Here is a 12,578-nt window from a genome sequence, read left to right on the forward strand (position 1 = left end):
GAGGTATCTCAGATGCCTACCATTAGGAGCATGGTGTTGGAGTCCAACCTGCCATCTTTGGATGTCCAAGTCAGGGAAGCTGAATTTCACTCTAGTTGCTAGATGCTAGGCTGAATTCCCCCCACCCTGAAACTTTACCCACATGTGCCTATCACTCCAGCACTGAGAGAGAAGTGCAGTGGAAGAGAAACAAGACGGTAATCACGTTGGCCATGAAAAGTGTCTGCATTCACTCTGAAAATCCACTAAGGGGACTATACTACTGAGTTAGACACAGAAACACCCCAGTTCGGGGACACCTGGTTCACGATGCTAAGGAGTCAGTTTTTCCACTCAGACTGTACACATTTCCACACATTAAATGACATGTATAAGGAATGGACTAAAAGGGCACAGTGGGCTATGCCTCTTGGGAATAACATTTTTACAAAGCCTATCATCTGGAACTATTTCCCCATGAAGCACGCTGGCGCACTGCAGCCCTTCCCATGCAGAGCACACCCAGATGCATGCGGTGCCTGGAAGACAGGGCCCATGGGAAAGGTTTCACATGGGAATGGGATGAGTGACAAAACCCACAGACCACAGCCACTGTGTGCTCCTCATCCCAGAGAGATTGGCACCCACTTCCCAAACATCGCCACGAAGCTGCGTTGGCCCTGCCCTTCAACCAGTCCATGCCAGACTGTGCTTGTCAGCTTGCTTTCACTACATGCCCCGAGCTAGAGCTGACACACAGAGGGTGAGCCACGCTTTCCAAAGAATGGTGCCCCAGGATTTCAGGCGGGAAGGCATTCACACCTGCTGCTTGCAGTGAGTCCCGGGGCCTCCAAACTGGCACAGCAGCAGGGCACAGAAGGAAGACAAGCACGCACCAGTAGGAAAGACTGACAGGAGGCAGCCTCCTGCTCTGCTGGGTAGCCTCACAGGAGGGCTGGCCACGGCGGCCAACTGGCGCTGCCGCAACAGCTCTCCGGGAGCCCAGGCCCCGGCAGAAGGCGCAGCGCGCAGCCGCGCTCCCGTCGGGGAGGCGGGAGAGCCCGCCCGGCCCCGCGGCGCCCCCCTGCGACCACCGCCGCTCCCTACAGCCCCGCGTGCGGCGGGCGGGAGCGCCGCCTGCGGGCGGCCGTGCGCGGAGCGGGCCCTGCCGCCGCCCGGCCCGGCCCTTTCTTTCCCCGCCCGCCGCGAGCGGCCGTGCCTCCCGCCGGCCCCCAGCAGCCGTCCCGGCCGGAGGGGCACCGAGGTGGGGGAGAAGAGGGATACTTCACAACGAAGGTGACTAGCGTTAGTTGCACTACTCTACTATTGCTACCCGGCTGCTAACTTACACGGTGCACTGTTAAGAACAAAGGGAACTACTGGAGTTAGCAAGGGCTCCGACCGAGCACGCTCTAACTCCAATGTCTGCCCTGGGCTGTCCCAGGCAAGAAGCTTCTCTTCACAAGACTGTGTAGCTGCAAAACAAACGTAAGCATTACAATAATAAACAAACAAATGTAAACCAGAAAGCAAAACCAACAGAGAAGTACAAATGCACACACAGCCCCAGCCCGAGGGCACGCAGACACCCACAGCCCAGCCAGCTCCGCTACCTCAGCCGTGGGTGCTGCTCTGAGAGACCTCGAGCATGAGGGCCCCGGGAGCGCAGCGGGCACCATGGTGCTGCGGGCGGTGGCCTGAGGTGAGCGGGAACACTGGGTGGGACAGAGCAGCACGAGGGCGAGTATGAGATAGGAGCGAAGGGAAAGGCAGCAGAGCACCCCATCACTGCAAATCTCACTCGGGGAGGGGGGCGAGCAGGGAGATGGTGCTCCCCAGGGCGCTGAGCAGGGCCTGCGGACAGCAGGAACGAGGTAATGAGGAAACAGCAAGGGGCACTTCACAGCAAAAAGGACTCAAGAAGAGATCATTTCCCTTCCATTGTGGCTAGGCAAAACACCTTTCCTTCCTACTGTGCCTCACAAACCAGCAGTGTGACATTCTTACACCTACTTCAAAAATAATCAGAGGCTCTAACTGCTGCACCACATGAGACACGGGTGCTGTGTGCAGGAAATGGACAGCAGGAGGAGACAGAAGAAAGCACACCTGCTCCTCCCTTCCCAGACTGACCTGAGCAGAACCAAACACTCCCAGTGTTCCCAACTCACAGCAAGGATCCTCCCACCACAGTGTTAAACAAGCAACAAGTAAGGTGTGTGTGTAGGAGGGAGGCTGGGAACACCACCTGTGTCCTTCTCCAACCTACCAGCTTGTACACAACTGTGTGCAGAGCTTTTCAGCCACAGGTTCGCTCCTCTCAGAGGCGGCCAGTTCAGGAGGGACCAGGCAGAAGGCACCACAGCTGAGAGACCAATCATGGTACCAGCAACTGAGTACCACAGATGTGCAGTGTAAAGCACCGGAGAGAGAGATGTCCCTCAGAACCAACACTATCAACAGATTTTCATTCTGAGCACATGATGGTGGGTTCAGAAATGCTGGGGGGTCGTCCAGCAGCTGCATCCCTTCCATAACACCATTGATGCAGGCACCAACAACTGCTATTCATTCACTCTGTGCTTCCTGAGCATTACCCCTTGTCCAGGGGGCTCCCAAGCTCATGCCAAGTGAGACTGAACTCAGCCTTGTGTGCCCTGCAGCAGAACCGTGCCGCTGGCCCACGTACAGAACAGGAAACCCAGATGTGCAGGGACTCCCACGAGGAGACCCCGAGAGGCAGCGTATCTCCCAGGAAGTCCAAATCTCACCTAGATGGAAGCAAGGGAATGGAATTGGCCAAGATGAGGTTCTGTCTTTTCAAAAGGGGAGGGAAAGGTTTGGAAGTTTTCAGAGCGCGAAGGAGGGTATTTTGCAGGAAGGGAGATGATTTCTCTTTATTCTAGAGTACTGGGAATGGAAAACGAACATTCTGGAAGGAAGTCAAGGAAAGGAAAATTCTTGGGGAAGGAGAAACGGGAAAGGTAGAGGGAGGGGTGAGAAAAAGATGCTGTGGAGCACTGCACCCCTGGACTTACTGGCTGAGAAACAGAGAGAAAGCTGGGACTGCATGGACTCAGTCTGTGTTTTGCTCTCACTGTGCCTCCGTCCTTCAAGCACTGAGCTGCCGTCCCCGGTGGAGAGAGGGGGAGCTAGCATGGCAGGGAATTAAAACACAAACACAAACAAAACACGCAAGTTCAGTAAATAAAAAAAGAGAAAGGAAATAGGAGAACATTAAAGAAACCACAGTGCTGGCACAAAACATGCAGGAGTATCCTTCAGGGCAAAGCCAAGAAGACAGCTTTACAACATGGAACTGCTGTGCAATTTATATAGACATGGGGGGCTGTTCCCTTCAGCCCCACCACAGTGGAAACAACACAGCCCTGAGGCAACTGTCACTGATGTAGCACAATGTCTCCTACTACACAGAATAGATCTGCATAACCTGTGTCTATTGAAAATAAGAGGTCAGAAGTGGAATTGCATGAGCTCTTCCCTGTTCCCAGAGTCATGGCTACGCAGAACGCTGTGCTCCAACACTTCAAAGCTTTTGGTCTATTTAATCTTGCTTGAGTGTTTGCTTTGCTTAAAACAAGGAGGGGCAGGAGTGGAAAAGGAATACTGCTATAAAGAGAAGCACTAAAATTACCAGATAGAGCTGGTCATAGCACAAACCATTACTGTGCAAGCTCATTCCCACCCAACTACCTTTCAAATATTCCCTTCTATTAAGATCATAATATATTCTAACCTCTGCCAAATCTGTTTTGATTTGCGGCAATGCAGTCCTATATAATTCTTCATAGATATAGTCCTGGCCGGCTGCCCTTGCTTCCCCACCTAGCCTCCCTCTCTTCACAGCATTTGTATTCCTGTCTTGCAGGACACCCATTGGCTCAGATGCCTCCAGTATGGAACTTCTCCTGAATGCAGGCTGCCAAAAGAGAGGAGGTTCTGGACAATCATCTATTCTGGGCAGATATGCACCAGAGATTAGGTAAACCAGTTTCATTACCATGCTATGAAAACCATCCAGTTCTCTTCCCTCAAAGCTGGGCTCTTAAACCACAGACAACTCTTTGGCAAAGAGGTGAGAGGAAGGACACTATGCTATCATGAAGTCAGGTCTCACTTGAAACAATCGGTATTGTACAGCTCATTCAGCCACCAGCACACATTTCTGCTCCCTATGACTCCTCAGAAGAGAAGACAGCAGATTGTGACAAGCTGCAGGAAAAGCAGCAGGAACTAGCCCAGCTGACTGAGGTGACATTGCTTCTACACCACAGGGCCGGCATTGATTTTTCCCTGAATATGCAACTCTGATTGACTACAGGGAGAATGAGGATGCCTCTGCCTCAAAATGCAAACTAATACTGTATCTGCCAACTGCATTCACCCATTCTGAACCTGCTCATTCAGGAAAACTTCTTTCCTCTCTTCCCTCTTTATGGAGGTCAGGAAAAGGACAGCTGCTAGAACAACACTAGCAGATAAGGGACCCAGAGCTCCTTCACCTAGAGAGTTTTACAAGCATGGAATATTTATGATGTGGTCACTGAAAGGCATGAAATCTCTTCTTAGTCTCTCCCTCTACCAGCATCTCCATCAGGGACATGAGAAATCACTTCAATTCAGACAACAGGCTATCATCTTTGTCTTTGAAGCAAAAATAGACAGACCCAAAGAGGAAGGGTGGGGGAGAGAAAGGTGTGCACACATCACTAAAAAGATTCCCTGAAAGAGGCAAGAAGGGAGGCTGCTTCTTTCACAAGGGAGCTACAGAGAGGTTTCAACTCCCTGTAACCTGCAGGGAATCATAAAAAGCACAGACTCTAAACCTTGAGAGACTAGCAGAGATTTTCCATGCCTAGAAATGGACTGGAGATGAACAGATTATGAAATTTGCAAGCAAAGAGATCTAAATCTGAGACAAAAATGAATTAGCTCAGGACAAAAAGGGTTTGTATATCACAGAGGCCAAGTCAACTGGTTCCCCAGCATACTGTCCCACTGTGACAGGAATGGCGATGTCATGGTGAATTTACGAACCGAGTCATATACAGAAATATGGTAAGATAGTTCAGTGTAGTGATCAAATCTCCAGGAACCCCTGCCTGCACTTAACTGTAATGGAAGTTACAGGCAAAACACCTACCTTTCAGATCCTCATCTTCGGTTGTGGTGTTACAGCTCTCTGTAGAACCCTGCATGGCAGAACAGAGCATTACCAGGCATCAGCAGTCAGGAGTGTTAGTAAATAACTTGATTTTTAATTTTTTTTGTAAAGGCAGGTAGGGAAAGCATAAATATATAGCCAAAGGTCCAGGATGACACAGCGAAGATTTTGATGAAAGCAGGAAAAATATTAAGCAAAACTTGATAGCACTGCTGCTTTTGCATGTAGAAGCAAGTTCAAGCCATCCACGCAGAATTTTTATAAGAACAGAAGTAACCAAACTCCGTCAAGTGAGATCAAATGGGAGTTGCTTCTTTTTGGAAGAAGAATAGCCACAAGAGCTTAGGAGCCCTTCCTCAGCTTTTCTCAAAGGAACAGATCTCCCTTTCCAGAAGAAATAAAATGCATGAGCACCTGTATCTTCTCATCCACCCCACCTAAAAGTGGTGGTTACACACTACTGTGAAAAAGAGATGAAGATATTTGAACTGTTGTCCCTACTCAGGCTCTTCTAGAGATCTACATCCATGTGACACAACCCTCCCAGTCTACTGCCAGCAGTATTCAGACACATGCTACAAACAGAACACCAGAAAGGCAGAAACTGAACTCAGACACACAAAGGTGAGAATGTCGGAGAGAAGTTTCTCTGGCAACACTCCCATCCCTTACCTTTATGCCATCTGTAGCATTATGGACAACAGTTGTTTGAGGCTCCTAGGAAAGGATGGAAGAATCATTAAACTCCAGCTCCCATGCATTCTCATTTGCTTTCACTCCCCAGCAAGTGTAGAAAAGGTGACTGACAAAAATCAAACCACAAATTCCAAACAGCACACATGTGCTTGCGTGCATGCGCACACACTTCCTACACAGAAAGTTTCCAGAAGAGAGACACTGTACTAAAAGCTACAGTCACAAGGAGACAAAGCCCCCAGCACTCCCTGCAATTACCCCTAATCCCCAGTTCGCCTCCAGAGAAGAAGGCTGGCACAAATGCCAGAGAGCAGCACAACAGCCAGCCCTCTACAGCTGTTCACTGGGTAATGACTCCTCAGCAGTATCTTCACTGGAAAACGATTAAGAAGGTGGATGAAGGCAGGAAAGGGTAATACTGGGCTGGGGCCTTTGTCTCCTAGGTTTTGGGAAAGTATGCTGAGTGTCCTATCCACAAAAAGGGACATTCATAATTTCCTTATTAAAGGATAAGCCAGACCACATCGATGCCCTTCATCAGGAGTTGCTAAGGGAACTGGGCTGCAAAAAAAGGCTTGTTTGTCTACAAGTCTCTAAGGTGGGATCCAATTTCAATAATCATAATAGTAATTTAGAAAGGTTCCTTCAATATCAAAACCATAATGACCAGAGTCATTGAAGGGAGAGCAGAAAATTATGAAGTGTCCCAAGAGCCCTTTGCCCTATAACAAACAATAAGAACATCAAACCCCACCATTCCACACTCAAAAAAATTGCAAATTCCAACTCTCCAGTGACACACAACAAAGAGCAGCTACAGGTCTATGGATGCACTAACCAGCTCCTGCTCATCCCTTCATTACCGGGACAAGGCTTCAGGATCCCGCACCATTTCCTCCAGTTGCCATCACTCTGGCAGAGTGGCTCAGCAAGGGCACCAGGACTGTGTCGGTGCAGTGATGTACACTCACCCACACACCTCTGTCACTCATCTCACTGCTGCTTGATCTCCCAGGTGTGCTAAGGAGAGCACGCTGTGCTGCGCCATTAACTGCACTAGGCAAAGGGCACCCTAAAAGCCTGCTGTACAAAGCCCGTCAAACAGAAAATGCTAGCTCAGCAAGCCAGCTAGCTGCAGAGGATCAAGCACACAACTGAGGAGGCCAAACAGGCCATCTAGGTCCTCCTCTGAAAACACTTTTTTTCCCCGTGGTGTCCTGAAGTCCATCCTCAACTCTCTAGATGTTGGAGAGTGGATAGAGCTGGTCACTCTTCTTCCAAACCAGCCTCCCCAAAGCCAGCAGGACCAGTTGAATGGGACACAGAACTATACAGGGATGGCACAAGGGGAAGTCCAGGCAAGCTGCAATCCCCACATCCCACCACAGCTCTGCTCAGCACCCCCACCCCAAAGCCTGTGAGGCTGTGACCAGTACCCACAGCAGCACAGGGACACAGACAGAACGAAGCCAAAACACAAGCTGAAACAGCAGCACAAGCAGCACTCGGGGTGGGGGAAGGAGAGAAGGGGAAAGGACAGAGTCAAAATTAAACCAAACAAGAAAAAAAAAAAAGCAGTTGGGGAAGATACCATGGACGTCTGCACTGGGGGTGTTTCTTTTGCAGTGCTTACTATACTGGTTTTGTTGTTGCTCTGTGGCTGAGACAGAAAAACATGTTTTTAGTTCTCCTGCTGGGCAAGGATAGCAAGAAAAAAACAGCATTTCTTCAACTCCAACCACGACCTCAGACCCACCCCTACCCACCATCTTGGTCAAGAAGAGGGAGGAAGGAGGAGTGCTGCCCAGGCCACTGGACATCATCCTTACCTCAGAGGCAACAGATGTTGTAAGAGAAATACCAAACCCCAAATGTGCACGGACTGCTAGAGCTATAAGGAAGGAAAATGGAAGGGGAAAAGGCAGCAGCCTAAAGGGATGCAGGGAGTCTTGGAAGGAGCACTGACAAAAATATTTGGTGAAGAAGAATGGAAAGTGACAGCAGTCCCAAGAGAAAGACTACAAAAGTGACAGAGGCACAACTGCCAAGGTGCCTCCTCAAACAAGGGACAAATGGGAGTTGTGACTGAGAAGTCCCAAAGTGCACACGAACAGTCCTAGATATGTGATGATGCTGAAACTCCCAGAGAATCTACTGATGTAAGAAAATACATGGTCAGCCCTCCAGAGAAGGTAGAGAAAAGGTGAGGTACGGTGTGTTGTGTCCCTGCTGTGTCCTGAATTATAAGAACTTTTGGGCCAAAATATGGAAAAGTGAGGGGGAGTGTCCGCAAGGAAAAGTCTTTGCAGTTCCCCAAGCAGCAAGTTCTCTGGATGGTGCCCAGTAGTTTTTCCATCTTTTCCCTCTTCTGTTTCTTGTAGCTATGGTTAAGAATAGAGTTTCCATTCCCTGCATTCACACAGCACAACAGTGAGGCAGTCGCCAGCTTGCTGCAAAGAAATGTCCCACTATCATGTATGCCAGTTCAGCTGGGAATGAACAAACTCTGCTTCTAGGAAGACAAACCTGTGCCCACCACTACATGTTTCCTAGCCCACAAATCCAGTCATTTTCAGGGGACATAAGCCTACAGTTTACACTGTTGCATAACCCCCACACCAGGTGTATAGCACTCTTGCTGTCAGACACCAGCAACGGTGTCAAAACAAGCACTACAGAAGCCTCACTCAAATTCCTTGGGTCAACAAGTGGGGATGACTAGAGCTGAGCTCGCACAGCAAGGTGACCTTATTGTAGTTGCTCTTTATTCCACCATTCCTGAGGAGTGCAAACTCACACTGCAGAACAGGCCATCATCACCCAGTATCCAGCACAAAGAATGCACAAGTCAAATACTGAGTTGGAAAACATCTGCCAAAAGTTTAATCAGGTCAACCAGAGAAAGAGCCTTTGAGGCTGAAACTTCACACAGATCCACTAATACTTTAGTTTTCCTTCGCAAGCAGCATGCTTTGGCTTAGCCATCCCTTTAGGAGAGGGAGAGAGGGCAAAGAAGAGGATGATGGGGCAGATAGAAAGAGGGGAAAGTGAGAGGGAGAGACAGTAATTAATGCTTTAAAAGTTAATGGGGAAAAAAAGAACATGTGACACACTCACCCCCAAAACTAAGAAAGGAGAAACACTTCACAAATCATTTATTCCCTCTTTCTATACAACCTCATATTATCCTAAGACTTTAGCCTTCCAAGAGCTTTGCTTCCTGCATGTTATTTCCAGCCTAATGGCAGAAGAGATGACAAGCTGCTGTGAGTATAAGAGAGGAGCAGATGGACCTGAAAAAATGAACCCCAAGCTATTTTGTAGCAATGTTTGGGTCCACTCATCCACACAGCACTGAGGTTCCTGTATGTCTTCAAAACCAGTGAGCCTAATGCAGAGATATATCTTCTAAAGTTCTTGCAGTGAGCAAAGCACAACTCATTTTTCTTAGTCCACTGGGATGAGAAGATAAAGTCAGCATGAAAGAATGTATACAAAAATGCTTTTGATTTTTTGGAAGGCTTTATACATGAGATTGAATGGATAAAACATCCAGAAAGCCACTGTTTTGGAGAAAAAGGTTGATAGCAGCTTTGTAGGTGTGGGATGTCACCTTACAAAGCATAAACTCACATGCACCTAGAACATGCAGCCTGCCCTCCAAGCTGCACTCAGTTCATCCATCATACTCCTCCATATCCAGTGACAGAAAAAGAGCATCATATTTGCCAGTCAAGATTCACATAGTATTCTACTCCAGGACAGAGTCCCAAGAGAATAAGAGGTAAAAGACTTAGGCTAAATACACTTTATAGTTCTTTCTCCGACTGAGGTATCTAACGTACTGAGTTTCCCACACATACTTGTGTCTTCTGGCTATCCAGCCAACTACCCTTCAGTGGAAAAGACTGGTGTGCTTGACCCCGAGCCCAGGGTAAACAGCCAGCTCTTACCCCTCCTTACCCCCCTTCCTCTCCTGCTCCCAGCCAACATCAGCGTCACTGGGCAGGCTGTGATCTTTGGTAATTCACAGCAGCACAGCTCAAGTTAAAAGAGCCCAATTCACCTAAAAAGGTGCCAGGCCCTTCTGAAGATCCATGTAACACTATTAGTTTTGGCACAGCATTTGGCAATGTTTCCTGAGCTGGACAAGAGACAGACAGACAGGCACAAACAACACAGGGTGCAAGAGAAAGAAAACAGACCAGTGATCATATCGCTAGGGACACACACTTCTGGCAAACTAAAGAACGTAAGTACCAACACATGGGCTGTCTCTGGTAATTTAGCCGCCTTCACTGCTTCTTATGTTTTCTAAGGCTGACACACAGTTTACATATCCCAACTGCTTTAAAACAACACGCAGAGGGAATTTAAGTCCTGCTGGCAGTGGGCAGATAGGCAATGCTAGAAAAGCACAAAGAACTCTTGCCCTGGTATTTCATAAAGGCAGGGCTGGTGAAAAGCATGTCCCTAGCATCAGGTTTTCTAAGAAGTACTTTGGGATTACTTTTTGTGTTTACACAGTCTTTAGCTATCACTGAAGGAGGAAGAGGGGAAATATCTTCCAGGCAGTAACATAGAAATCACTCTGCTTTCTCAGTATTACAATGTTCCCATTCCCACCTGCAGCAGGGAGAAGTATTTTCTGTTCTTTTTCTGTCTAAAGGAGACAATGCCATCACTAATTCTGTATTTCAGTTACTGTTCATACCTCCATGTCAGAGATACAGACATTATCTAATGGGCTGTATACGAGCCCTTACAATATGGCACTGGCCAATTTTCTCTTTGCTCCCTTCAGAGTAGATTTGACTACTTTTGTAACAAATTCTATAGATGTCAAACATCTAGATGGATGAAAAACAAAATGAATAAGACAGGGGAGGTAGTTACTGGGTATTTGGTCATGCTGGGATACATAAACGACATCAAAACAAAAGGAAGTTTTGGATTATAAAGGCTCTGACAAACTTTTCCAATAGGAACACTAAAAAAAAGAAGGATCCGGCAGCTCTGAGCTGTCCAGCGGTGCTGTGCCCACGCATTTCATCTGAACAGTAGAGCCCCATCAATCTCTGCCACATTTGGAGCGACTCCCAGTTTGTTCTACACTGCAGGGCTCCCAACAAGGATGGCTGCACCAATACCAGGCAAAGCACCTGCTTCTCTTTTTGGCACCTCTGCAACGGAATGACAAAGCCCCATGTCCAGGCCAGGCACACACCTGCCCTTCTGAGCCCAGGAGAACAACTGCCTTTTTTTATTTCACACTCCGATCAGACACTGGCAGCAGGCAAGGTCGAACTGCACTTCCAGCAGCGGATTTTCCGCACAAAATGGGAACTGTGTGGCTGGCCAGGGGCCAGATGATCACAGGGCCCTTTTAGTGAGGACATGGACCTTTCAGTGCACAATGACTCCCCGCCACCACCCCCCTGCACAGACATGCTATGTAGGGTGATGAGCACAAGCCGAGCGTGCATGGCATGAGAATGGCAGACGCACGAATCGCAGGCAGCTTACGGGAGGTGCTCACCATCAAATGCACACTGGAGCTCGACTTCCTTTTCTGGACACACCATTGAGAGAGGGAAAGAGAAGGGAAGAAAGGAGATGAGAAGAAAAGCACAGAAACTATTCACACATTAGTGTGCCAGCAAGGACCCCCCTGCCAATAATGCTCCCCTAGGACAGGTATAAGCAGCAGCAGAAAGGCACAGGCACACATGAAGGTGCAGTCAGAAGTTGAAGAGCACTGCTACACACGAGGGGAAAGGGCAGAGTCAAAGATTCCCATCCACTCAAATGTTGAGGTCAAAGCATAGGTGCCTCATACACCGATAAAAGGAGAGAAGAGGGAGGAATATATATGTACAAGACATGGGATGCAAGGGGTGTCTATATGTCCTTTCCCACTTCAGAAAACTGTGCAGCTTGCCCAGCAACACTGACAAAGTGAGCAGTAAACCTCCAGTCACTCACATCATGGAAGAAGCAAGGGTGTGTTTGCAACTAGACTCAGGGGGTGGGAAGGAGACCACAATGGGAGAGGTGTCCCCAAGGGCTTCAGGAAAAAGGGAAAATTTTTGTACATAGCAGCAGAAAGGACTCCTCAGAAAGAAATTAGGGCTGACTGGAGAGGCAAGATGCACCCGTGCTCAGACACAGAGGAAAAGCAAGAAAGGCAAAAAGGCACTCAATAGCCAGAACACCTCATACTCTCAGATACTGGGAGAACAAACAGGGAGCAATGCTCAAGTGCTACCCAGCTTTCCAGGAATTTATTCTTGCTCAAAAGACATCTTCAGTCATCTTCAAAGACTCCTTCACACCTAAAACCACTTTCTGGTAAACTAGGCTCAGCACGCATTTCTCTGCTCTTTTCATGACATGCTCAGTGTCTCACTCTGTCCACACTGTATCTGTCAGGTCTCTCAGCATTACAGTTTTTCTCCCCATCAACTCTGCATGAACTTTCCATCTGCTGTTCTCCTTCGGTGCTATGTAAGCTTTGAAGCCCACTGATCTGTTGATTGATCTTCCACATAGAGGCAACATAGGGCTTGCCATTCATTACCTGCCCTACAGCCTTCTGATTGCTTTCATCTCCTTTTAAGACAATTTAACTTCTCCACAAGCCTTCCCTCAAGCTAGAGCTAAGATGAATGTACCACCAGCGCATGAATACAAAGCTCAGACTACCACCAACTCAGAG

At 48.2% G+C, this 12,578-nt stretch overlaps 1 protein-coding gene across 6 annotated transcripts in view; it reads right to left on the reverse strand.

Moving 5' to 3' along the window:
* Window positions 1-12,578, reverse strand: part of CAMK2G (calcium/calmodulin dependent protein kinase II gamma) — a 115,206-nt gene that overhangs the window by 7,990 nt on the left and 94,638 nt on the right. For 2 of the 6 annotated variants that reach the window (XM_021397756.1, XM_021397757.1), the window contains exons 14-18: window positions 7,452-7,520; window positions 5,837-5,881; window positions 5,144-5,192; window positions 3,018-3,131; window positions 1,329-1,454 (exon numbers count right to left, since the gene is read on the reverse strand). In XM_021397756.1, coding sequence (XP_021253431.1) covers window positions 1,329-1,454; window positions 3,018-3,131; window positions 5,144-5,192; window positions 5,837-5,881; window positions 7,452-7,520 — 403 coding nt within the window. The remainder of the gene's footprint in view (window positions 1-1,328; window positions 1,455-3,017; window positions 3,132-5,143; window positions 5,193-5,836; window positions 5,882-7,451; window positions 7,521-12,578) is intronic. The other 4 variants (XM_021397758.1, XM_021397759.1, XM_021397760.1 and 1 more) reach the window with 4 other exon arrangements.

The sequence above is a fragment of the Numida meleagris genome, chromosome 5, assembly GCF_002078875.1.
Source record: "Numida meleagris isolate 19003 breed g44 Domestic line chromosome 5, NumMel1.0, whole genome shotgun sequence".
Lineage (NCBI taxonomy): Eukaryota > Metazoa > Chordata > Aves > Galliformes > Numididae > Numida > Numida meleagris.